Source organism: Thermobia domestica, chromosome 8, assembly GCF_964235325.1.
Source record: "Thermobia domestica chromosome 8, izTheDome1.hap1.1, whole genome shotgun sequence".
Classification (NCBI taxonomy): domain Eukaryota; kingdom Metazoa; phylum Arthropoda; class Insecta; order Zygentoma; family Lepismatidae; genus Thermobia; species Thermobia domestica.
The window spans coordinates 126,554,964-126,582,946 of record NC_137461.1 but is presented as its reverse complement, the minus strand read 5'-3'; the positions used below and the strand labels follow the sequence as shown (position 1 = coordinate 126,582,946).

General features: G+C 36.6%; 1 protein-coding gene across 1 annotated transcript in view; it reads left to right on the top strand.

Annotated features, from left to right (window-relative positions):
* Positions 1-27,983, top strand: part of LOC145693197 (uncharacterized) — a 117,471-nt gene that overhangs the window by 65,991 nt on the left and 23,497 nt on the right. The window contains exons 10-13 of the mRNA XM_081768977.1: positions 5,913-6,126; positions 11,245-11,367; positions 13,916-14,053; positions 22,624-22,761. Coding sequence (XP_081625103.1) covers positions 5,913-6,126; positions 11,245-11,367; positions 13,916-14,053; positions 22,624-22,761 — 613 coding nt within the window. The remainder of the gene's footprint in view (positions 1-5,912; positions 6,127-11,244; positions 11,368-13,915; positions 14,054-22,623; positions 22,762-27,983) is intronic.

Here is a 27,983-nt window from a genome sequence, read left to right as displayed (position 1 = left end):
CAAATTATATAAGTAAACTCCTGTAATGCTTTACACCACTAATATCTAAGTATTTTTGAGTACATAATGCAATTCACAATCCACCATAACTTGTTTCTAGAAAAATCCAAACATAAAACCATTTGCACAGACTGCTAAATCTCAAACAAATTAACTAATAACTCTCAACAATATTGTATACATGTAAGTGCATTCTTAAAACTTTAGGTTGCTTGGGGCACTGTTTAATATTATTCAAATGAGGTAATTTTTCTCATGGCTTACTTTGGTGTGGTATGGAGAAAGGACCACCGTATATATATAACTCCAGGTGTTTCCATTAAACTGATAAGTGTAAAGTGTATATACACTTTACACTTATCAGTTTAATGGAAACACCTGGAGTTGGAATCACGACAGATGTCTAGGATGGTAGCGGTCAGGCGGCGGTGGTGTGTGTTAAGGCAAACTCCGTACTACGTGAGCAACAGTAGAATAGCAGTGTGCAGTTAACATAACACACGGTGATAGTGAAAAATTGAGGACCTCTCTGATTTCCGAAGAGGGCAAATTGTTGGCTCTTGGTTTGTGATGCGAGCATGACTAACATGGCAAGTGTGTTGGGTGTATATCAGGTAATGACGCCCTGCGAAACTCACGGTAAAACCACATCGGCGAAGAGAAACAGTAGTCGAAAGAAAACCCTTATTGAAAGTTCCTGCTGAGCATTAAAGCGGATTATCACTCCGAACAGTAGTGCGATTGCGGTGCAAATAATAAGAGGGACTAAAGCAGCACCTCCCACAGATTATGTCGACAATCACAGTACGCAACGGGTTGTATGAGAAATATACAGGTTGGAGTTATAGGGCAAAATCACTGATAAGGGACTATAATGCTTTAACACAATGCCAATAGTGTCGCGAAGTGTGTCATACGGTCGGATGAGTTATTGGTCATCTTATTTCAAACCAGGGCAGAGTTTGTATGTCTGCCCAATTGTGATACTGTGGGCTACAATATCCTGATTTTCAATGAGTCGTGTGTTGACGTTTATCTGTTGCGTCATTGCCCGTGATTTATATCAGGGCTCATAGCGAGTCACTTTTTTTAATTAAAAGTTACTTTTTTTCAAGTTGGTCACTAAAAGTTACTTTTTTTTTAATTTGTCACTAAAAGTTACTTTTTTTTTTAATTTGTCACTAAAAGTTACTTTTTTGGGAGGTAAAGTGACTTTTTCGTGTGATCTATGTTTTGCATTGGAAGTTTTCTAAGAAAAATATTATAAAAATAAATGGGAAAAGGCAGAAACTTGTTACTCATTACTCTTCTGAAAGCTTCAGTACTTGGTGCCACATGTGAAACAGTCAACTTTATTCTCACTTTAGCTTTTATTCTTTCTAAAGCACAGTGGATGGGTGGTGGATGCTTAAGCTCTCAGGGTGGGGTTGAGAACCCTTCTGTGTCTATTCTTTCTTCTATCATAATAGTCTTTTAGTTTTCTATCGTAATAGTTAACGCTCCGCTCAACGTTGTGTGTGTGTGTGTGTGTTTGTGTAGTTCATCATGTTCGTCTTGTGTTATGCCTCTTGTATGTTCTTCTTAAGAGTAGGTGATGAATATTTCATGGCTTTGAGAACTTTCAGTGCTAAGTTAAATATAATGTCTGGGATGAAGAAATTCGGAAATAGGCCAGAACTGGTTCTACTTACTCAGAAGCTTCTTACATCTAAGTCTGCTTACTGTAACTACAAAGCATACTTGGAAAACCTAAGAAGTTCGCTTAGAGGAAGCTCGAAAAGAAGAAGTAAAGAAGAAAAGATGAAACAAAACAATAAAGAGAGAGGTGATGAAGAAGTTGACAAAGAAAAAAGTGCCATGATGAAATTTTGGTTACTTTTTGGTCACTTTTTCGTGTGCTTTTGGTCACTTTTCAACTATTTACATGAGGCTAGACCACTATGAGCCCTGTTATATCCATATTTTAAGAAACCATTTGCGTCCTATGAGCAAAATGTTTCTGGACAATGAGTCATATTACAGGATGATAATGCGCTCATTCTCACAGTTGGAGCTTTTGCGGCGTGATTTGAAGAACATGGTTATGAAGTTGAACGTCTGTCCTGACCCGTCCTATCCCCAGGCCTGAACATAATTGAACATCTGCGGTTCGTTTTGGAGACACGAATCCGTTGCATATCCTCCCTACCTCTCTCACGGAACTGAGTGATGCACTGCATGCAGAATGGTTTAATATTCCACTTTATACTACTCATGACCTTTATGACTATTCCTCGTCGCATCAGAGCTGTTCTGAGGGCGAAAGTTGGTTCAGTGGTATAGTACTCTGTTAAGTTGCTTTCAATTCAAGTACGGCGCTCCTTTCAGCAGTAAGGCTATATGAGACGTGGACGTACAGCTTAACGTGGGATTCGAACTGTGTAAGCTCCCACCTGAAAACGAACTTGGGTTTCCCGCGACCAACGCGCTACGCTAACCACATAGCCATGTACACTTTTAAATGGTCGATTTGACACTTCTTAATTCGATATTTTATGGTAGGTATGAACAAAGCAAATTCAGGAAATTAATAGAGATATTTAGCTTTCGAGATAGAATTGTTTGTTATTAGAATGTAGATAAAGCGAAGAGAAAGGATACTAGAGAGGGACTACTAAACTTATATCTTTAGCACATTATAGTTAGAGTTCAGAGAAAGTAATCGCGAAGCAAGTATGGAAAGCAAATAATCAGAAAATGTAACTATTATCAGTACAGTATAGCTATTATCGCACAACATAGAAATTAATTATTTTGCTAAACGCTTTAATAGGTAAGGAGGGGGATAAGTAGAAAAAATAAAGAATTAGCTGTGAAGCATCAATTTGAATGTTAGAATTGGGTAAGTTTGCAACCAATGAACTCCGTAAGTAAATGATATAAGTAACCTTGTAATGCCAGTGTATTTATCCGGCAATATGATATGATTTCGAGACCTCCTCGTCGTTTTTTTCTTAGTTGCTCAAAGTACGAAGAACTGTAGAATCACTAAACTTGGTTACTTATTTACAGAATATAAAACAGAGATAATGTTATTTAAATTAGCTGTGCAACGAAGAAAATATTTTATCATCTATGTATATTAAACTTTCACAAAAACTTGATAGAAACATAACGAAGAAGTACATTCACTATCAATACATCAGTTTACAGAATATAACCTATGCATATTTTTACACTTTATAACCCTAAGTCCGATTGTTTCACTATCACATGTATTACCAGTTAATAACCTTATAACTACTTATTCCACTATCATGCGCCTGGGTATTTGCATAATGAGCAATGACAATTCAATTCAAAATAGTTGTAAATTAAATTTTTCAATTAAACTTTAATAATGCCGTCGCAATTTTTATGCAGATTTAACTTTGGTTTTATGTATTGATAGTGCATAATGCTAGCACCCACCTTTCAATATGAGATCTTAGTTTCTTAATGATTTTAAGCTCCCTAATAAGATGATTGGGAAACCCAAGTTAAATATAAATAAACACATTCTAGACAAGAATTGGGACGTGAGTATTAGGGTTATAAACTAGTAAAATATGTTTAAAATAACTCGTCATAGTATTTTAAAGTAATAAAATATATGTATGTTGTATTCTGTGAAGTGATATATTGAAACTGTGTGTACTTCTTCATTCTGTTTTATCAACTTTCCGTGATAATTTTGGTGTACGTGAGTGTAGAATAATTTCTTAGTTCGCCAATTAATTTTTATAACATTATCATATTCTGTTAATTATTAGTTCCTGGTGTAAGCACACAATGTCACTTCAGGTGTATGTGTATGCGTGTCAGGGTTGGCAAAAACCATGGTTTTTATTGAAAAACCCAAAAAACCAGGTTTTTTTGGTTTAAATAATTTGCTCTATGTATTTATATCACTATGGACAGAAATAAGTTTGTTTCACCTTGGTGTTATTATGCAACAACCGGGTTATGTTGGAAGGGGTCACATAACGCTTAAAGCGGAATCCAACCGCTTCTCGGCTTACATCCGAGGGAAATTATCCTTCATTTGGTCTCGAAACCGGGACTAACTGGCCACAACTGCGATACGTCTGCCGACTCACTCACGAAAGAACTCCTGATAAAAATACGTTGTACTGATCTTTACATAGCGCGTGCCGTGTGGACTTTGTAGTGGACAAACACCGTGCTCGTGGGTTTTCTCGGGGTTCTCCCGTTTCTTCCCACTTTCTTCATTTCATCATTTCATTCATTACTCATCATCACCGTCTCCTTTAGCCTAACCGGCATAATCGTGGGATGTAAAACAAAGATTTCATTTCCTTTCATTTGATCTTTACATACTTGTTAATATAATTGTCAAGAGTCATTTCAGAAGGATAAAAAGATAAATAGTTGAACAAGTAAAACCATTATACAGATTTACATATGGACAATTTCAAAATACTGCAGAGTACAGAAGAACTAATTTAGTCCAAGTTACGTTCACTACGACTGTTATTAGTCCAAGCTAAAGAAATACAACGACTTAATTGGCGTGTCAGTACGAAAAGTGAATAAAGATACGAATTATTTAAGTCCACTTTGACCCATTTATACATAAATAGATACCAAAGATACTTCTGATTTCAAATGCCTCTCGTGCGGTTTGTATGACCCCCTCCCCTCCAAAAGTACGGCATTTCGATGTATTTTATCAATAGTAAACATTATTAGAACGAAACAATATTTAGAATTTTTCTTTGATTGCAACTGCATAATAATAATAATAATAATAAAAACTATAAAATAATCACATAAGAAACATTCATAAAATTATACAAAAAACAAAAGTTGCTTTTGTAGCATAATCCCTTTGAGTAATAAATGGGGAATTTAGGTCTGAATATAATACGAATAATATACGGGAGTGAAACGTGATAACCCACAAATGTGTGTCCATCAAGATTTTACGAACACATACTTTTACGAACATTTTTCGCTTTTTGGTTTAAACCAGCCAACCCTGATGGGTGTACATAGTACTTCATTTTTCTATAACTATAGGCCGAATCTGAACGAAGTTTGGTGGGCAAGTAGCCCATCCCCAAGGAATAAAGTTTAGTATATTTAGTGGTCGAGCTCGGCCAGGCACAAGCTCGACTGGGTTTGTATGTGGTATTTTATTTCTCGGTAACTATTGGCCGGATTTGAACCAAATTTGATAGATAAGTAACCAATCGACTAAGGAATGAAAATCATTGTATTTGGTTGCCGAACTCAACCAGGAACAGGCTCGGCTTTGTAACAGAGGTTGTGTTCCATTGCTTTGCATTGCTCTGGAATCAAGTGAAGTACTTCTTAAATAATAGTTGTATTTAGTTTGTAATAAACAAAATAGTTTTAACATGCGTTTATTAAAATTAAATAATAATGTTATTTAAAAAGTAGTTCATAGTATACCAAAACAACATAATACATAATCAAATGCAGTTGAGTTCGTTGCTTTAGTAGCTGCCTTTGATTTTGGGGGAAATGTTATTCTGACAATATTGCAGGTTCTATGCATGGCAACACTGAAAATTCTTCAGGTTCATATTTTCTGTTGTAGAATAACATTATCTATGATTGTGGTAAGCTGCGTTTCGTTATCTCCTTTCACTTATGAAAAACAAGCAAAAGAAAAATGGAAAATTTTGTATTACTTTTAGTATGTCATGCTCTTAAGAAGTCCATTCCGAGTACACCAAATGTTTCTTTTTTTTCTTTCTTGGATTCTTGGGAATATGACAATATGGAAACTAACGACCAAACCTTTTCCTATAAATATTTATAGCTACCTATACTTTGTAGCCACCTTGTAGATGTTTGTATTCAATATTTACCGATCCGAAATTTCGTTGTTGTTGTATTTACAGGCTTAAAAAATATAATGCGAGAGATACCTTGAGAAAAAAGGAGCTAATGGAGCAATTACGAAAAAAGAAAATGATAGCCGAAAGGAATGCTGCATTTTTAAAAGAAATGTTGGAGGATAGAGTCCGGAAGTACCTGGTAATATCAGAAGCTGCAATCGATGAACAATGGGAGGAAGAAGTTCCACGTCTTCCTGACCTTACACCAGAGATGGAGGTCAGTATTTGTTGCATTTTTTTTATTGCAGTTTATTGCTTTTCTTCAGCATGAGAAAGAGAGAAAAGACAGTTCAAAATAACTATACTAATTTATGTTGCTGTGGTTTATTTTATTTATTTATTTATTTATATACAGATTTTCAGAAGAAATGTTAGATACGCTCATCGCCGGTCTAGTGGCTAGTATACATTCGTTGACTACACACGGTTTCTATTTTGATTCCCGGTAGGAGATCGAACTCATTACAGTGTTTCAGATCCGATTTAAACTGTAGGTTTCGTTCTGTGTAACCTCACTATTGACTAAGAACTTAAAATGAAAACAAGCAGTAGATAGTTTGATAGTATAAATTATATTTCAGATAAAATACTATTAGCAGTAAATAATTTACAGTTCATAGGTTGGTTGTTTTAATGAATATTGTAATAATAATGTGGTACAACGAAAACTAATACCACTATAAAAATAAATTTTGTTAAAAATAAATATATGAAATTTGCTTCGTTGTGTGAAATTTATTGCATTTGACCTTTCAAATTAGGTTCATAGAAAGTAATTTTTCGACAACTAGCCGTGTATTCTTCATATACTAAGTACAGGTTAGCAGTTAGAAGTACAAAATAAGCGGTGGCTTAAGAACGAACAGCAGAACGCAAAAGTATGTACCTGTGTTTCTAAGAGGAACTATGCGTGTCAATAGCTATTTCAACTGCCAGTTAAGCCTTTTCCTTATATCTTTAAATGATTTGAACTGTTTTTATAGATACAAATTGACTTTCCGTAGTCGCTGCTACGGCGCAAACTTGTAAATCTCTACGGCCCCAGGCATTATTTGCTTCAGAAGGAAGGGAAGGAGCAAGCTTAAAACATATTTCTTGGATCCTTTTTATCAAGTTGTCCAATGAACTAAAGATTTTTTGTTGTTGTTGTTTCAATACTGTGTTTTGATGTATAACTTAATTTACTTGGTCTAGTGTTTTATGCGAGAATTTCCAATATGAGTGACAAATGCAGAATTTATTATCAGAAAATACAAACTCGTAAAAAAAAAAAAAAAAAAAAAAACACGTACCTCTCTTTGTATAGCTTTGTACTTTAACCCACATTTTATCAAATAAATTTAATCAAACATAGGCCAATGATTTTCCTACGCCAATTGACACAACGGTGTATATTTATTTAGAGACAAACTATTTGAATTTGGTACGTACGGTAGTCAAAATATATCTTTTTAAAGAGAGGTGGGTGACCAAGAATTTTTTTTTTTTTTGAACAAACCTGTACGTAAAATATTAAATCCATACCAATATTAGGGTAATGGATTAAAGATACCGTGTACATATAAAAGATTCAAGGAAGAAACGCGAAATATGAGTTTTTGATCGGATGTGAGTTAAGATTGACAATGTGCAAAGTATGAGGATTAGAATCTGATGCATCATGATTAGAATATGTTTTGAAATATCGTCGGTGCGCCTCGAAGAACTGTAATGTGTTAAAATCACAACTTTTCAGGAGAAGCAAAAAGCATTCCGCTCTTAAAATTTTGCCAAATGTACACTCATGTCCAAAATGATTGTCTCATATCTATAACTGTCTTCTTGTAAGAATATAATTTGATAATGATTTTGCAGGGTACTTTTGATACTGATACTATGTGTATAATCGGGAAATGTATATTTGTAATAAATTTCATAGGAAAAGAATTATTAATACGAAAATTAAAATGAGTAAAATAAAAGATTGCTAAATGGACAAGAAAGATTTATTTTCGTTTCATTGTTCTTATTTACTGCTCTTTTGACATGAAATTTGCCACATACATGTCTTTGCCGATTATACACATACTAACATTGTAAGAAATATTGGGCGAATTCGTTATCAAATTATATTTCTAGAACAACATTTTTATAGACATGCGACTATAATTTTGGACATGAGTATACACGGAAACACTTGAAAATATAATAAAATTGGTTCTGCGTATATCATGCACTGGACATTGTTGTAGCTTGCTTGAACAATATTATATTACTATTTTTATGTTTACGTATCACATATCGGTTTATCTTTTGCGCCTTTATAAGCACATAGAGAATCAATACGTACGTGATTAGAACTTTGAAGCGTATCTATTATTTTTCATTGTTGTGGCGAAACAATTGAATATTCACATATCACATTATAAGGAACACTGCCTGGCAGCATTGAGGTTTATTTGCATGGCATAACTCATTTTCGACAAAAATGTCACATAGCGGTTCTTCGAGGCGCAGCGACGATGTAACCTGTACGGGATAGAATGGTTTAGTTTTGAATTGTAAAATTGGACTGTTTTGAATAGGAAAAAAAATCACGTTTCTGTTGAATCCTAATCCTAACTATATATATAAAACTACACGAACTGACATAAAATAACGGGTACTTCGGCCACTGGAAAATTGCCAAAAGTGATTATTTTCAATTTTTAGGGGGTCAAAAGGGGCGAGGAGAAATTCCCCATGTTATTCAAATAGGCCTTTTTTGGACCTACAATCGCACTTTTAGATACTTGGAATATATATATATATATATATATATATATATATATATTTGGTCTAGGAATTAATTCGTGCGGTTGGTACGCACACATTGAAGCTGTAGTACAAACACAAAATACATAAATACCTTAAGAAAAATATTGTCCATCGCTAGCCACCACTTTCGCCCATCTGTCAGGCAATGTACGGATTCCGTGGCGAAAGAAGTCCTCATCCTTGGAAGCGATCCAGTCAGAGACCCATGTTTCGATATCTTCTGAAGAAGTAAACCACTGTCCAATCAAATCGTTGTTCATGCAATCGAACAAGTAGTAGTCCGAATGAGCAACGTCTGGTGAATACGGCGGGTGGGGTAAAACTTCCCATCCGACATTTTCTAAATAGGTTTTGACCGGTTTTGCGACATGTGGGCGAGCGTTATCATGTTGAACAATAAGTTTATCATGTCTGTTCTCCCATTCTGGTCGTGTTCTGGCCAGAGCTTGCTTCAAACGCATTAATTGTCGTCGATAACGTTCTCCATTCATAGTTTCACCCGGTTGCAGCAGCTCATAGTACACCACACCTTTCATATCCCACCATATGCACAGCATAACCTTTGCACAGTGAATATCTCGTTTTGGTTGTGATGGACCTGGTTCACCTGGTTTCACCCAGGCCTTTTTTCGTTTAGGGTTCTCGTAATGGATCCACTTCTCATCACCCGTAATAATTCGATGCAGAAACCCCTTTCTGCTCTGTCGTTGAAGCAGCAATTCGCAAATGGTTTTTCGTCTTTCAACGTCTCTGTCTTTCAATTCATGTGGAACCCAATGTGACATCTTTTGAATCATTCCCATGGCTTTCAAGCGTTTGGAGACTGTTGTTTGATCAACGCCTAATGCTGCTGCAAGTTGTTCCTGCGTTTGACACGAATCCTGCTCGAGCAATGCTGTCAATTCTTCGTCTTGAAATTTTTTTGGCTGTCCAGCTCGCTCTTGGTCTGCCAAGCCGAAATCACCACTTCTAAACCGTGCAAACCACTTCTGACACGTTCGCTCAGCTAGAGCATGGTCACCATACACTTCCACCAAAATACGATGACTTTCAGTCGCACTTTTCTGCATGTTAAAGTAATGCAGCAGGACACCCCGCAAAAACACTTTATCAGGCACAAATTGCGCCATGTTCACTTAACTACAAACTGGTGTTGTTGACGCTTTAATCCACTGCCCTATACTACGAACGATACGCGATGACAGGGGTTTGCAACACATGTGTGGATACACGGAACTGTGGGACGCTCCGTTCGTTGCGCCATCTCTTGTCCACCCGCACGAATTAATTCCTAGACCAAATATATATATATATATATATATATATATATATATATATAAAAACTTGAAATGGTATGCTTGTACGTTTTCGTTAATGTTACCTAAGTAAATCACCAAAAATAAAACTTTTCAACTTTAGAGTGGTTTTATGAGAAACTGAAATATCTTTCCCATTTTACCTACATGGGACATTTTCCACACCCCAAAATGTTTAGGCACTTTTGGTAGGATTAGAATGACGAAATTTGACATGATTGTAACAGTTTCGGGACTAACCCACAGGATAATTTTCAGAAGGGAATATTTTTAGTTTTTTTAGAGGCCTGAAGGGGGAATGAAGATATCCCCATGTTATTTAAATGGGCGTTTTCTTCGAATACAAAATTGTATCTTTCAGATAGTTGAAATAGGGAAAGAAACTTGAAATTCGGTAGAATTTTATGTTTTAAGAGGTGCGAGGCCGTAAGTCGAGCAAACGTAGGGGCCTGGGGGCGGAGCCCCAGCTAGCCAAAGGCTAGTTATAAAGTTGAATGTTTGTTTGTTTGTCCGATATACAAGACACACCGTTAAACCGTTTGAAATGAATTTGGAACATAGTTAATACTTATTTGTAGCTGGTTTTTATCATGCCACTTTGATTAACATTCATCTCTTAAGGGAATGGGAAAGGTCAAAGTTCATGCCAAAAGTAGAGTACCGTAGGGCCCCTCAAGCTGGGGAAATGTAACTCGGTATATATGCACTTTTCATTAAAAATAATTGAACCTGTGTCCCATTGTTTTCTAAATTTTGCTTCTAAGGGGTGAAGGGAGCAATTTTTATATTATTGTAATTTCTCATTTTAATAAAATGGCAAAAGTACAGAAACGGTTAAACTCTTTAAAAATACATTTTTAAAATAGTTAGCATTGGTTCGATCTGGTATTTGATCACCATACTTTGAAATTTATATTCTAAAGAGGGGAGAGAGGTTAAATTTTTCACAAAGAATACCAGCTGCACCATTTGAAATGAATTTTTAGATATATTAAGCACTCGAGTAGAGCTGGTTTGTTATCGTTTCCTTTCGATTTGAATACACATTCTAAAGGCAAAAAGGAGGTACAGTTATACCTTTTAAATATTTTCCATAAATCCATGCGAAGACCAGGCGTTTGAGCTAATTCGAAAATATGCAACAAATTGGAGATTAATATTATCATATAGCTTATATGTTTATTGCCACATTCTTCAGACTGTTGCTGTTTTATTTTTTGCAGGAAAGAATTAATAACGCTTTCTATGGAAGACCTGACTCAGAGGTTCTGGCCAGTGGATTTAAGCTTAATATAACACGGAGGGATCTCAAAACCTTAGCTGGTTTGAATTGGCTGAACGACGAGGTAAGTAGTTGTACTTTTAAATTATAGCGTCTTAATATTCTTGTTTGTTTTAATTGTTTTAACACCTCTTTTAACACGTACTTACCTGCTTATTCTTCAGCTGAAAACAAACAGCAAGAGCTGATCCAGTCTACTCTATTGAATGATCTCTCACGTTTAATTCGATTTTATCCTATGTTTTTCTTATTTCTTCTTACTATTCTGAGAAAGATCACAGCGCGGAATGAAAACTGGAGAAATAAAACATAAAGCAGGAGTTACAAGGCGTGATTTTTTTAAAAGCAGGAACTGTTGACGCTACAACAATTTGATGTAATTTGTCCGATAGCCTGATCCCTTGAGACAGGCAGCGTCAAGTTGGGACACGTTCTGATTTGTCAGTCAGCGTCCAGAGCCGCTATAGTGAGGTTGTGTTTACTGTGTTGTTGTGCATCATGGATTTCTAACAACGCGTGAACATGAAGTTTAGTTTCACGTTATAAAAAAGTGCCAAAGAAACTGATGAAATGTTAAAATTGGTGGCGATAATACTGTAACTTGGAAGATTGTTTACAAGTGGTATAAGCGATTTAAAAGTGGAAATGGGTCGGTAGAAGATGAGCAACGTTCGGGACGTTCATTAACCTCAAAAACAGAAGAAAACTTGCAAAGATTGTTCGTTCAACTATTCAAGAGCTTTCCAAAGAACTAAACATCTCGTACGGGTCCGTACAAAATATTTTAACCACCGATTTGGAAATGAGAAGAGTAAATGCGAAGTTCATTCCCCGACTTTTGACTGACTAACATGAGTTTTTGGCCAAAAAAATATTCCTGTCTGTCCACATCCACCGTACTCTGCAGATATAACATGACACGACTTGTGGCACTCCCCAAAACGTAAAAACCGTGTTTGAAGGAAAACGTTTGGACACCATTTCTGACATTGGGAGGGCCACCACGCCAGAGCAGCTGAATGCCCTTTCAAAAGAAGTCTTCCAGAAATGCTTCCAGTCATGGATTTAACATTGAGATAAGTTCATTACTAGCCAAGGACAGTACTTTGCAGGAGATTAAATCAAATTCCATGTAAACTTATTACTTTGTTTCTAATAAAATTATTCATCGTATTTTTTGATCACATCTCGTAAATTTTTAAATTTTACAGTAGTATTAGCGTTTAACGAAGAAGAAAAGTTCAAAGATGAGAGTTATACCAATCGATATATCTTATTGAGCTAAACAAAATGATATGGGTAAATGTAAACTTTCGTGTATAGTTTTCGAGAAAGTCTAGAAAACATTTTTTGTTTGTCTATTGGTTTGTTTGTTTGTAAACCTAAAGTAAAAGCTATACAACACCCACACTACTTATTAAGATTAAATTGATATTGAAGTATGCCTTCTTCATACTTCTCATTATGAACTAGCAATACGATAGTACATAACATTTCAGTACATAGTACATGAAATATTGCCGAAACTTACAGTTAACTCTTAAAGTACGGTATATATATTTTTTGTTTAACTATACAGTTGTCCAAAGATAAAACATACGAGGAGTGATTAAAAAGAATACAATGAATAATTTTATTAGAAACAAAGTAATCGAATTTGATTTAATCTCCTTTAAAGTACTGTCCTCTGCTAACAATGCACTTATCCTAGCGTTGAATCCATGCCTGAAAGCATTGTTGGAAGACTTCTTTTAGAAGGGCGTTCAGCTGCTCTGTCGTGGTCCTCTTAGTGTTAGAAATGGTGTCAAAACGTTTTTCTTTAAGCACGGTTTTAATTTTTTGGAAGAGCCAGAAGTCGCATGGTGCTATATCTGGAGAACACAGCGAGTGTGGGGAATAGTTTCTCGGTCAAAAGCTCGTGGATCAAAAGCAAGGTGTAGTACGGCGCGTTTTTGTGGTGAAGATTGAAGCCATTTGCCCATTTAATCAGCAGTTAAAATGCTTTTCACAGGCTCATACGAGATGTTTAGTTCTTCGAAAAGGTCTCGAATAGTCATTCGCCTGTTTGAACAAATCATTTGTAGCACTTTTTGCACTTTACATCTGCTTTTGACGTCGAAGGACGTCTCGATCGTTGCTCATTTTCAACCGACTCCTTGCCGCTTTTGAATCGCTCATACCACTTGTAAAGCCTTCAATGCCACCGCTTCATCGGCATACACTGATTTTGACATTTCGTGAGCTTTTTGGCTTTTTTTTTTTTTTCCAGCTTAGAACAAAACTTAATGTTGGCGCGCGACACACACTCTTAACACGTCCTCGAGAAAATCGAAGCACGAATTTTTAGGATGTTAAAAGTATGTCATTCGTTGCCAGTAATAATTGATAGTTTGTATTTTGCTGGAAAAGATGATTTTTTACTGTATATGTAAAAACTACACTGTTAAGTAACAGATTCTATCTATAATTGTTTATCTTCACCTAACAGTGTCACACACACTTTTAACAGCGAATAACATGTTACGTGTAAGTGATAATGTCATGTGAGTCCCTGTTGTTCGGACGGATATAATTGTTATTAACGGAAATTTTGTTTTTCTGTTATTTTACAGGTTATCAACTTTTATATGAATTTACTTATGCATAGGGGTGAATCAAATAATTACCCATCAGTCTACGCTTTCAATACCTTTTTCTATCCACGAGTAAGGAATAGTGGTCATTCGATGGTTAAACGATGGACTAAGAAGGTATTTTTCTTTATCAAATAGTATTAAAGTTAATTGTAGTATTACAAAATTAATATTGTAAAACTAAAATGCATGAAAACTAATGGTCACAATGAAACAAGGTGATCTTTTGAATATACCGTATTGGTCCTTGCACATAAACTGCACTCCACATTTTCAACGAGCAGAAATGAGAAAAAAAAAAAGTAAAACATGATACCCGAATATAAAAAGAGGAAAGAAAAGAAAGTATCTGTATTCATTTACCTGGAAATTCAGGTAAATATAATTAGGTAACTATCTCTCTCTCTCTCTCTCTCTCTCTCTCTCTCTCTCTCTATATATATATATATATATATATATATATATATAATGAATGCAATACATACAAAATACAATAGAGTATCATTATCAAAAAATAAAGGATATGGTTTTGTGCTACACCTACTTTAAAGCGAACGTTCTGTTAACTACCGAAAGTTAGTTTCGACAATGCTATTGTTGCATTATCGTTATTTCAAAGTGAGAAATCAGCACATCTTTAACAGCATACGGTGTGAAGAATGCTAATATTTGTTAGGTCACGAATATAAGACGCATCCTAATTTTTCACAATAGAAATTTGGACAAAATCTGACGACATTGTCCTCGTCATCAGAATTCGGTTCGAGAGAACTAAACAGAAGCATTCCTTACATAACTATGTACTGGCATGGAAATACGAAGTGTGATCAGTGGATGGAATCATCCAACTGAGCTATCAGTTCTGCTAATCACATTCTGTCTTTTCCATGTCAGTGGATAGGTAAGGAATGTTTCTGTTTTCTTTTTTCATATTTATGTATATCCTGATAATGAGAACAATATCATCAACTCTTGAAACGTTGAACAACGTGATTCTCGTGATTTTTACTCCGAAAACAACTATATTTGTCACGACACCAGGAAAGCTTCAGTTCTTATTCCAAAATAACATTTTACTTTTCCAAGAGCGCTCGCCTCTTTTGCATAGGCGTCCCTGATTCGATCGGAGCTCGCACCAAGTGAACGTTGTGGTAAACCAATGCCATGTTCCTGCATTTTCTCAAGGTTCTTCCTTTTCCTCTCATTTACTTTACCATTTTGTTTATCATCATCATCATCATCATCTTGTCCCTTAGCCTCGGAGCATAATCATAGGCGGTTAAACTTAAAAATAAATAAATAAATAAGAGGATACGGATAGCGTTAGCAATGAAAGAATCTTTTCATGTCATATCCTGTATAGGTATGTACCAGAGGTCAGCACGTGGATTCCAAGTATTTAGTCAGGTGGGAACGCGTTTTCTTGATTTGGACGTATCTGACGTGAACTCGTTATAAGTGAATTGTTACTTTTCGTTCAGATTTACAGTAGCAGATAGCTGAGGATATGAGTTATTAGCTTGGAGAATGTTGTGTTCTCAGTTCTTCTAGTAATTTTCATATAAATTAGCCAAGTAAGCTTCTTAAATAAAATGTTTCAGATGATTAACGTGTGTACAACAGTTGACTAAGGGGGAATCCAGAGAAAGAAGAGAAAAAGTTCGCTTACTTACTGCAGCTTTAAATCGACTGTAATTTACAGCTTGATCTCTACTGTTGTTTTATTGAAATGTGTGAAAGAGATTATCCTAACATTTTTGTTAATTTTCATAAGAAATCTTTCCGTTATAGTTAGCTTTTTACCTAAAATATACCTCTATACCTATTAACATACGTCATTCCTTATTTTATCCTAACATTAGGAAAAAATCAGAACTAAGTAAGTAATGAGCAACTTATTATTTTCGAAGTTGTGTGGTTATTCTATCATGTAACATGCATCTTGTTTTTCAATGAGACAGGGTTTTGAAGATATTACAGGGTTCCCATATTCTGGAAAATCAGGGAAAGTCAGAGAATGTCAGGGAAAAAAAAAACATGTTAGGGAAAGTCAGGGCAATCATCCGTCCATTTTGTGTAAAATGTCATGGAAAGTCAGGGAATGTAAATATGCTAGTGTAACATTCTTTTTTTCAATCTAACATTGTTTTCTCTCTATCAGTTGTACAGATTGACATGTGAAGAGGACCACAATGATACAACATTTCCATTATGATAGTGATACAGTGTTGCTATTTCCTGCTGAGGAAGTTAGGTACCGTGTGTGTGTGAGAGAGAGGGAAACAGGGAGGGGGATAATTGATCATGTAAAAGCAGAAATTGAAGTATGACTGGACATTGGTTTGAAGACAGAAAAACTACCGAAAAAACTGAAAACATCAGATAAAGATAAACTAGCTTTCAAGCTTGAGTGTCGAAACTTTTTGCTGGGCACAATCAAGAAGACTGTGGAAAGGAGCTCTCTAAAGTACAAACTGGTACGTGCTGTGTCAACTTTGGACACCATGCTATAAAAGGACAATCCAGAACTTGCTCATACTAGGATAAAACGCATCCTACAAACTCTGCATGAGCATAACAGAATATTTGATTCTGTAGCTGAGAAAGCTAAGTGTCAATTTATGTCTTTCTGTACTGAAATTCAGGGCTCTCATGACTTCAGAGAATACGAAGAGAAGATGGGCAGCATCAGGTTAGATGACTTCTTTGTAAAGGTACTGTCCACAAAACAAGACTATTATGATTTGTAGAATGTGCAAATTTCATCCCACGGCAATGTCTCAGTGGAGGGTGGGTTCTTAGTAAATAAGATACTTATTGTAGAAAACCAAATCGAAGATTCTCTGGTAGCACAGAGGTGGGTGCATGATGCAATTATGAAATGTGAAGGTGTAGAATCTGTTCCCGTTGATCGAAGAATGCTTCTGTTAATTCCTTCAAATCGGAGACGCTATGACGAATACCTTAAACAGAAATGAATCAAAAGTACAGAGGAAAGTACAGTAAAATCAAAGGTGAAAAAAGAAAAGTAAGTTCCGAAATTAAGAAGTTGGAAGCAAAGAAGGAACAAATGGAATTAGCAGGAATTAGTTACAAACAAGAACAAGACACTCTCGTAGAATAAATTCAAGAACTGAAAGCAAAACAAAATTCTGTTCAAAAATGTAAATGTGAGGGTTAACATGTTTCAGAGTTGGCAATATTAGGACTGATAGTGGGCCGCAGTCGCTCAGTGGTAGAGCGTTTACCTCTGGTGCATTGGGTCCTTGATTCGATCCCAACTCGCCGCTGGTGCTTGGAATCCCTGGTTCGATCCCAGCTCGCGCCAAGTGAACTTTGTGGTGGACAAACATCGTGTGCGTGGGTTTCTTCGGGGTTCTCCCGTTTCCTTCCACTTTCTTCATTCCACCATTTCATTCATATCTCATCACCATCTCTTTTAGCATAGACGGCATAACCATGGAACGTAAAACTTTATTTCATTTCATTTTAGGACTTATAGTTATAGGTTTTAGGGAGAGTTGGCAATATATTCTTGACTGCATGTTATATTGGGTGCCTTCCATTTCTACTCAGGCAGAGCATGTACCATCACCATCTCAGATATTGTTGAAACTTTTTTTATAGCAACTAGACATGTTTTTAAGAGACCCATATTTTTTTGTTTTGTCGAAAAAAAATTTCCCGCCAAGTAATGGGCCATCAAAGACGGGGAATACAATTTATGAATTGTAGAAGACATGGAAAATGGTCAACTTCGGAGCCTCACCATTCGGCTATGGAGACAGGTAGAGTTATAATTCTTGTTGTGGTATGTACATAGGGATATAAATAAACTATATTTTATTATAGTTTGGTTTGCGCATGCGTATCTTTTTGTACATAAATTAACAAATGAACGTCAATTTATCTGAAAAGTCGAAGTTTGCGAATTTTTTTCGAGCACTTCCGGTTCGAATTTTAAAGTTCTGTTTTCGCGGTCGGTAAGACCTGGTTACCCGCTTTCCGAAAAAATTTTTGTGTCTCTTCTGTGTGCAACCGTTTTGTCGCAAAAAATTCGAGAAATTGTAAAATTTTCAAAAATCGCCATTTTTGGGCGCCATTTTCTCGAAAACACCATCTTTTAAAATTCTGAAATTTTGTCAGATGGTTCAACTTTACATGAATAATAAACACACCAAATACCATTCTCGACCAATGCTTCATGAATTAACTGCAGCCTTTTAAAGTTAGCAAAGTTTCGTTAACTTTGATGTCACAGTTAGCAACACTGGGAACAATAAAAGTGCAATAATTTGATGATGTTTGTAGTTCACATTTATTAAATGAAGATTAAAAGGTTTTCTTGACTGTTTTTTTTCATTATTTTGATCAAGAAGGCTCTCTGAAATAGTAAAATGAGCCTTCTCCTACTCTTCAGTTTCCTTAAACCGAAATAATCTGAGGTGGAAATTACGATTACGAAACACACAAATTTTAAGTTTACTTGAAATCCAATAAATTCTGATGATCTACAAAAAGCCTGAACTATTACATCAGTGATGATTTGGAATGCTCCAGACAAAGTCTCAATTAAGTGTGATGTCATTACAGTGATCGAAAAAGGACAAAAAGTTAAAAAAAAAAAAAAAAAAAAATCGAAACGTTTTCTTACGCGTTCCAAAGAAATTTACTGACTTTTTAAACTGAACAATCGCAACATAAGAATGGGTCACTCGGAATTTTACAGTATTAGACTAAAGTGGGTCAGTCCGCAACCTGCGAGGGAAATGTGTATGTGTGTGTGTGTGTATTGTGCAAATTTTAAGTTAGCTGTTACTGCGTTGCTACAAATCAAAGGTGCAGCCTGTATTGAAGCTGTCATGAGTGACCTATTTCCTTTAGTAGTATGATCCGTAGAAAATGACAACTGTCTTCTTCAGGAATGTGGTGAATGTCCTGGAGTGGAAGGAATAAGTGTGGAGTCTTTTAGTTATTGATCCTGATGAAAATGAGTGTTACGTATGCCATATGGGAAAACAATAATCTCGTTAAAAAAAAAAAAAAAAAAAAAAAAAAAAAAAAAAAAAAAAACCTGTGCCATTTTCTGTTTTCGTATCGTAGATTGCTGGTTTAACTGTAAGAAATGTAATTCACGACTACATCACGAAAATCCAAAGAGAATTAATTGCTACCGAAAAGCACCGTATAAAGTTTCAAGATACAAATTCTACTTTACTTCATGTGGACTTCGCTGAAAACTGGACTGTTATTCTGCAAAGTGAAATCCAGAGTTATCACCGGAATATGAAACAACTGACAGTTTTGTTGTAATAAACGACGATAAAACACACGATTCGGCTCATGTACTCATAGCAATAGACAAGATTTTAAAAATACTCGAAGAAAAGCGAAAATATAGATTATAGAAAAAGGTTCGAATACGTGGAAATAAGTGTCTACAATTTCCCAAACCGTGTCAGTGATTTATGATTGTGCTGCATCCGACTTTAAAAATCGCTTTCAGATGTTCGAGATGCAGACAGGTCCGATAAAGCAGTGGTTTTGCAGTGAAACCGGCCATGCAAGGGTCTCTGCGACTGTATTGAGGAGGGGGAAGTATAAAGAATGTGGCAACGCGGCATAACCGTAAGCAAAAACAGATACACAGTATTAAAACCGCAGAAGAAAAAAATGAAATGAAATCTTTGTTTTACGTCCCACGATTATGCCGGTTAGGCTAAGACGGTGATTATGAGAAATGAATGAAATGGTGGAATGCAGAGTGGGAGGAAACGGGATAACCCTGAGAAAACCCATGAGCACTGTGTTTGTCCACCACAAAGCCCACACGGCGTGAGCTGGGATCGAACCAGGGACCCCAAGTACCGGAGGTGAACGCTCTACCACTGAGCCACCGCGCCCTCACTAAAACCGCAGAAGAATTCGTGAGTATAGTGCAAGTACAAACTCCGGGTATTACTCTCGTTTTGTTGCCTGGAACTGAATTCGACGACTTCGAAGAAAGAAAAAAAAAAAAGGGAAAGTATGCGACCAGTGACTGGTATTCAACGAAGTCATCTTTGGCTTTCGGAAAATGGCGAAGTTTTTATGGCAGTAACGGGTCACCATGAACTAACTTCATGCTTCCCCCAAAATCGAACTTCTGCAATTCAAAGTGTAGATTTAAGAAATTTGCAAAAAGGAACTTTTGTTACATACATATATGTATGATAACCAGTGGTGCGTAGCAAAAATATTATGAATAAATCATGAATTACGTGAAGTTGAAGTGCTGTTTATGCTTCCACATAGAACTTCAGCATTTGTGACTATCGACAATGTGCTATGCAGAGGCGGATCCAGGACTGACTTCTGGGGGTAATACTGCTACTTAGAGGTACTTTTAAGAGCTCCAAACTCTGAGATCGGTTTTATTTATATATAAAATAAAGTTTCTTTCCCCTAGATCCACTTCTGGACGAGTTGTGAGTGAGCCAACACCTATTGGAGCACCTGCACGGTTACATGCTATTAGCGAAGAAGACACCAACCAAGCAAATGATTGGTCCATGTAATTAATAATAATAATAATAATAATAATAATAATAATAATAATAATAATAATAATAATAATAATAATAATAAAAACAGTGAAATTTTGTTTCCAAAGACCATTTTAAGTAAGTGAACTTGAAATTTGTGCGTTTCGTAATCGTAATTTCCACCTCAAATTATTTCGGTTTAAGAAAACGGAGGAGTAGGAGAAGGCTCAGTTTACTATTTCAGAGAGCCTTCTTGATCAAAATAATGAAAAAAACAATCAAGAAAACCTTTTATTCTTCATTTAATGAATGCGAACCACAAACATCATCAAATTATTGCACTTTTATTGTTCCCAGTGTTGCTAACTGTGACATCAAAGTTAATGAAACTTCGCTAACTTTAAAAGACTGCAGTTAATTCATGAAGCATTGGTCGAGAATGGTATTTGGTGTGTTTATTATTCATGTAAAGTTGAACCATCTGACAAAATTTCAGAATTTTAAAAGATGGTGTTTTCGAGAAAATGGCGCCCAAAAATGGCGATTTTTGAAAATTTTACAATTTCTCGAATTTTTTGCGACAAAACGGTTGCACACAGAAGAGACACAAAAATTTTTTCGGAAAGCGGGTAACCAGGTCTTACCGACCGCGAAAACAGAACTTTAAAATTCGAACCGGAAGTGCTCGAAAAAAATTCGCAAACTTCGACTTTTCAGATAAATTGACGTTCATTTGTTAATTTATGTACAAAAAGATACGCATGCGCAAACCAAACTATAATAAAATATAGTTTATTTATATCCCTATGTACATACCACAACAAGAATTATAACTCTACCTGTCTCCATAGCCGAATGGTGAGGCTCCGAAGTTGACCATTTTCCATGTCTTCTACAATTCATAAATTGTATTCCCCGTCTTTGATGGCCCATTACTTGGCGGGAAATTTTTTTTCGACAAAACAAAAAAATATGGGTCTCTTAAAAACATGTCTAGTTGCTATAAAAAAAGTTTCAACAATATCTGAGATGGTGATGGTACAATTTTATATTTTTTTGCCTGAGTTGAAATGGAAGGCATCATTGCTTTTTATTGTTTTTTCAAGCAAAAGAGTCTAAATTGTAATGTCAATGTATGTGGTACTCTATCACACGTATGTTATTATATACTTACATGATAAATTGTATTTAAATAAGAATTACTCATATTGAACATAACAAATATGTAAATGGTCATTAAAAGAGTGTGTTGGACCGGTATGGGGATGGAAGAGGCCGTTAAAAAAAGCGTATGATAAAACTTGCTCCATATCTTCCCATTTATATTCAAGAATTTCTCAGGGAAAACAAGAATTTGTGTCAGGGAATGTCAGGGAAATCGATCTTCAGTTTTTTTGTGGGAACCCTGTATTACCTATTGTTCATTATTATAGACATTAAAATCATCTATGGTTTTAAAACATAAATATTTGATTAGCCTGTTCTGTATTCGTTGTAGTATTTAAGAATAAACTTGAGTCGTATAGTTCCACGCTGGATATGCATATTCTAAGTTGATTTTACTAAGAACCTTGTGCAATGAAATATATTGTCAATATTATTCCGTCACTCAATTCTTCCTCAAGAGCTCACTCTTGGCTAAGTGGTTAGCGTACACGCTGTTGACGTGGGAGACTCATGTTCGATTCCCGGCAGGAGCTCATGTAGTTCAGTTCCCACTTGAAGCTTTAGGTTCGTGTCTCATATAGTCTCGTTACTGAAAGAAACTGTAAACTCAAAATCAAATCAAATCTTCTTCAAACTAGCAACAGAAATGCAGTACTGAGATTTATCTCTTTTTAAACTCAACAAATTATTTAATTATATAAATGGATTTGAAGAGTTTGGGCCAATAATAAAAGTAACATATTCCGTTAATTTTTGAAATGAAGGTAACTCAGGTGAGTCATGATTAGAAAAGATTATTTGAAATGTTAGAATAAACCTTGTAGTCAAAATTAAATGAGTGAAGTAGACTAAACAGAGAATATAAATAATTCTTAAAAAATCAAGTTACCTGAATGTTTGCCCAAAATCTTCAATTTACAATGAATAAAATGTAAACAAATAATGAAAATTAAAAATAAAAGCATATATTAATTTCTGTTGTATTCTCTCTTCCAGATTGATATTTTTGCTCATAACTTCTTGGTTATACCAGTTCATTTAGGAGTACATTGGTGTATGTGTATTGTAGATATAAGAAACAAACATATCAAGTATTTTGATAGCATGGGAGCAGAAAACCGAGAATGTTTACAGGTAAATTATGATAATTTCCTTATTTATTCTTTACACCATTGTATCTGTAACACTTGACAGGTAAGGTGAATTGTCTAATTATAAATGTCAAGAAGTCAGCTTGGGTGGAATATGCACGCTGTATCTTTAGCTAACAGTCAATGGTTCTTCTCTGAAGTGACATTGAATTAAAAATAGGGATAGACAGTGTTATGCACATATAATAAGACTAATATATCTGGAAGTGTAGCCCATTAGAAGCAATTGATAAAAACAACAGAGTAGGTGAAACACGCGAGTTATACGCCTTCGATCGATGCATAGGGCATTCAATTTTAGAAACCGTGGGAGAAATGGGGTTTTCTCGTTTCACAATAGCAAGAGTACACGGATAGCGGTAAAGAAAGAGTAGTCGGGCAGACTGCAAGGGACAAGCAGCTTGAGTGATCAAGATCCTCAGCCGTTATTGTACGTACTCAGTGTCACCAAACCTTAACCCACATGACATCCAACGGAATGAGGGATCCAGTGGGACGTGTTTGAGTTGGTGTCTGCTACAACTCTTGGGTTTCCCGTGTTGGGGTGGGCAGGCGTCTTCGTTCAAAAGCCGATACCTTATAACTTTAAACTGGCAAATGTGTGTTCGGGCTTTGCACTAGTTGATCATTCAAAAAGAAGTGCACGCTATGAACAATAAAACTCATACCACATGTAGGGTAATGCCGTACGCCCATTTTATAGTAGACCGAAGCCTACCTCCCAGTTATATTGTTAGTGAGGGAACTACGGCGAGCAGGAGTCCATCGACATCTACAACATTTGCGTCAGAGCGTTAAGCTAAGCACACGTCTTCCTTATATACCAAGTCCCACGATATCGCCACAACATGACAGAATCCAGCAACTTTTGGGAACGTCAGGAAACCAGGAGGAGTAGAATCTCATCTCTTCCTACCCAAACTTCTTTCAACTTGCGCTCTAAAGTACTATGGGGCGGTACGGTGAAATAGTCAATAGACGGACTTTTCAGTGTTCGTTTCGCCGTATGGACTTCAGAAGCCAATGACCCACGAGAGTAACACTTTTTGCTGCTTATTACCGTGCCCAGCATCTTGCATGGTGCACTGAACACTGACTGGACTATCGACGATTGGAAGCGAGTAGCAGGAAGTGATGAATCTTGATTCCGACTGTATCACGCTAATATAACAGGCTAGAAACATGGTGCAAGCTCCATGAAGAGCCATGGTTCCAGCGTGCCAGGTTGGAACTGTATAGGGTCATAGTGGCTCTCTGATAGCCTGGAGTGTTTTCTCTGGGAATGTTTGGTACATACATGGTGTCTAGCAAATTTCTCTCAGCAATTTCCCGACTTTTTCCAGACTTTTCCCGACCATTTCCAAATTTTTCCCGACTCATTCTAAAAAAATGTTTTCGTAAAATTAGGAAAGGTTGAATGTAATGAAAAAGTGTACAAGTTCTTACCTGATCATAGAATGTCTTCTTCTTCATATATGAAATGAAACAATCTAATCATGCAATTTTTTGATCTTCTCCTCTATGGTAGCAACCTGTTCTGACAACTGATTTACGATTTTCTGTTTCTTTGCTTCAAGTTCCTTTCGTCTCTGTTCTGCTCCTCTTTTTTCAGCGGCCCTGCGATCTTTTTCTGACATCACTTTTCTGCGGTGTTCTTCGGCTTCCTTGAATCTCGCGTATGCGTTTCTCATTGATAGAATCATCTACTTTGGGATAGGAAGGGCTTGTATGCCACCAGCCTCATTGACAGCATCATACATTACACGCTGCGCCACTAAAGAATCCTCTGACAAATTTTCAACTACTATTTCCCTGTTTATCGAAAAAGCCCTTTCTATTGCTGCATTACCGTGGGAAAGAATTAGGCATATCTTTACTATTTTGCATAGATATACATCATTTGGTGGTAACACACTCATCCAGAAGTCATCAAGTCTGTGTTCATTTCTTTTGTACGACTCCATTTTCTCCCGCACTTGTGTCTGATCTACTAGAGCATTGTATTCTCTGTCTGCCTTTTCTGCATCAGACGCTGAGACAATATTACTCTGCACTAAAATTTCGATCGTTGCTCTCATTTGTTTAACAGCTTCTTCCTGTGAGTGACCAACGGTTAAGGGATTAAGAAACATCAGCACTCATGTAAGGGAATATTTTAGCGGGGACCTCTCCTGCAGCTTGGACACGAAATGTTGATAACATTCAGGTACTTGCTTTCGGAAACACAACATTTCCTTTTCACTAACTTCTGTACATCTCGTCAGTGCTGACCTAGTTGCATACCCAAGGTCAATTTCCTTGATACGAATTAAATTAATATAAGTTTTCACTTTTCTCCATAACATCAATAGCATTGATACTCTTCCTGTCCATTATTATTTTTTTTTTTAACGAAGCGAGACATCAATACGTTCAATAACTGAGTAAGGCTACCATGCAAAAATGGAGTCATAGGAGTGTCTGACTGATATTCAGTCAGGAAAGGCTCACAGTCATCAGCAAGAGATTGAAAAAACGCTAATTTTGCATAGAGCAACTTGTCGTTCAAATTTCTAGCTACTATTCTGAAACTGTTACAATTGGGTTCTTTGTCTGTTCTTGGGTTAGGAAAACTGTCTTTAGGTTAGGAAAACTTTGCTTAGGTCTTTTTTTTTTGTTGTTGTTGTTGTTGTTGTTGTTGTTGTTGTAATAGTTGGTAAAATAAACTTATTTATGACGGCAGGAATGTTGAATACTTAAAACTGACACGTCTGTAATTCATGGCAAAGTAAGAAATGGCATGTGGTTTGCCGTGACACTAAAACCACTAGCCTTTAAAGTGTTTGAATTATTTACGAAATCATTGCCCAGGTAAACTTACCTGTACGTGAAAAACAATCCAACATTTAATTTATACTAAATATTATATACGCATAGTACGATGCAACGCCCAATTAACCACCCGTTACTCTTGAAACGCAAAAACCTTTCTGCTGTCAGCAAACAATGTTGCCAACCACTCACTCACCACTCTTCTTCCCCCAGCACCACAGCAGGAGACAAACCGCGCGCCTCACATAAATCGCAGAAAATCCACGGTGTACGAGATGCAACGCGTACCACGTGACCGCTTCTACGTAGAAAATAGAAAAACGGTTGAGATGGATTGCGATGTATTTAGGAACACTTTAAAAAATACGATGTAAACGTACTACATCGCGATGCATTTAGGAACGCGAGGTTTATCGGAGTCGCTCCGACAAGTGTCAGCATCATTTCCAACATGTGGAATTTAATTCCATTTTTCCCGACTTTTTTCGCAAATTCCAGACAAATCCCCGAATTCCCGACCATTTTTTAAATTTAAGACAAATTCCCGATTTTCCCGACTGCTAGACACCCTGTACATATATCACGTACCCTTACTGCATCGAAGAACATAGGGCAATCACTTACATCCCTTCTTGTTTTTCTGCCTTCTGGATAGGAATGAAGTATACCAGCAAAGTAATTACACTTTTCACAGATCACAGTTGGCTCCTACATGGTTCGGGAAGCATTTCATTGACTTCTCCCTCCTTAAATTTTGTGAAAAGACTTGCGAACATGTCATCCACCACAGACATTCTGACCTGATTTATGAAGAAATTGTAGACGAATATTGACAGATTATTTTTTCGGACCATTTCCGTAGACTTATTGAATCGATGTCTCGTCGTGTGGCCAAAGGAATATCGTGAACATTGGCCCGTGTACGCAAGGGCGATAGAGAATTCCTACAACAGACCTGCTGTCTTCAGTAATGTGCCATAGACTGCTCTTACCGAAGTATCGTTCGGGGTGCCTAAGTGACAGGACGACGACCACTAGTGCAATCAGAACCACCGTGACCTCTGTTTTTTAGTGTTTAGCGAGCTTATGAATACTAAACAATAAATTGTTAAAGCCAGGTGTACGTTCCTATTTTGCTGACATCTGCTCATCCTGAAAAGCATCTTCGGTGGTATCGGGAGAGAGAGCAGTGACAAGGTGAATGGATGATGGTGGGGTGGAGTTCAGCAAGGAGAATCGTTTCTTCTCGACCATGTGAATGTTCGTAGACGTGTAGGTGAGCTGAGATATCAAATATATGTTAGCACTTGCCATACAAGACCTTTAACCTGGCATTCTGGTATTGGGGGGAGGGGGGCAATGAGCTACACATTTCACGTACCTGTGATTTTCATTCAGGAGAATATATCCAGTGGTCATATCCATCCTCAATCTTGTCCGGTAAGCATGTCTTGAAAACTCTGGGCTTCATTATCCAGCAGGTTAACTCGTGTCCTTACCGCCTGGGCAACCTAACGTGATCTACTTAGTATATGTCTTCTATTCCGGCCTACTAGCTCTCCGGATATAGCTCCTTTGAATTACATATGGAACATAGTGAGACGGCACCTGAACACTAGCTAGGTTACGGCAGCAACTATCGATCATCTATGCCAAGATCTCCAGCGAGTGTGGGATGCGTTACTTCAGACCTGTTCATCTGCTTGCGTGGGTGCTAAAGGTGGCTGTTGTATGTTTTCATAATACCGTATATAACATATTCTGGATATTCCACGGGCGTCATGTTGGGCCCACTACCACGTACCATAATCTTTTACTTGTGTAGCAACTTCGAACTAAATCCTTTCCCTGGACCAGTTTACTGTAGCACAACGTGCTAATTCTGAAAACTTTTTATCAGAACGGAGAAAGTTATGCAGCAACTTCAAGCGACTTCGCGCGGTTCTAGGGCGAAGTGAGGCACCGAATGAATCAACAGTTCGCAGATTTATGAAAAAGTTCATTGAAACGGGTTTAATAGTGAACATTAAAAATCCTGAGCGTCGTCATACTGGTTGGCGGAAACTTGTCAGGCAGTCATTGCGAATTTCAGGAACAGAGTTATTGCATGCCAGCGCGGTAGAGAAGGTCATATGCTCGACGTCATTCACCATACCTAAAATCGGAATGTGTGATGAACATGTTTATGAATTTTGTTAGTGTGTTTTGAAAAATAAAGTTCATAATTTGATGTAACAAAACCGGCGCGATTTTTGAATAACCCTATAGTAATACAATGAAAAAAGTGTTTTAGAATGTAAGGATGCTCTTTCGGGAGGGCTCGCATTCACAGCGATCCGAAACTGACAGTCACACAGTTCAGTTCCTTTCTTCTGTGTTGGAGATGATTCGCCG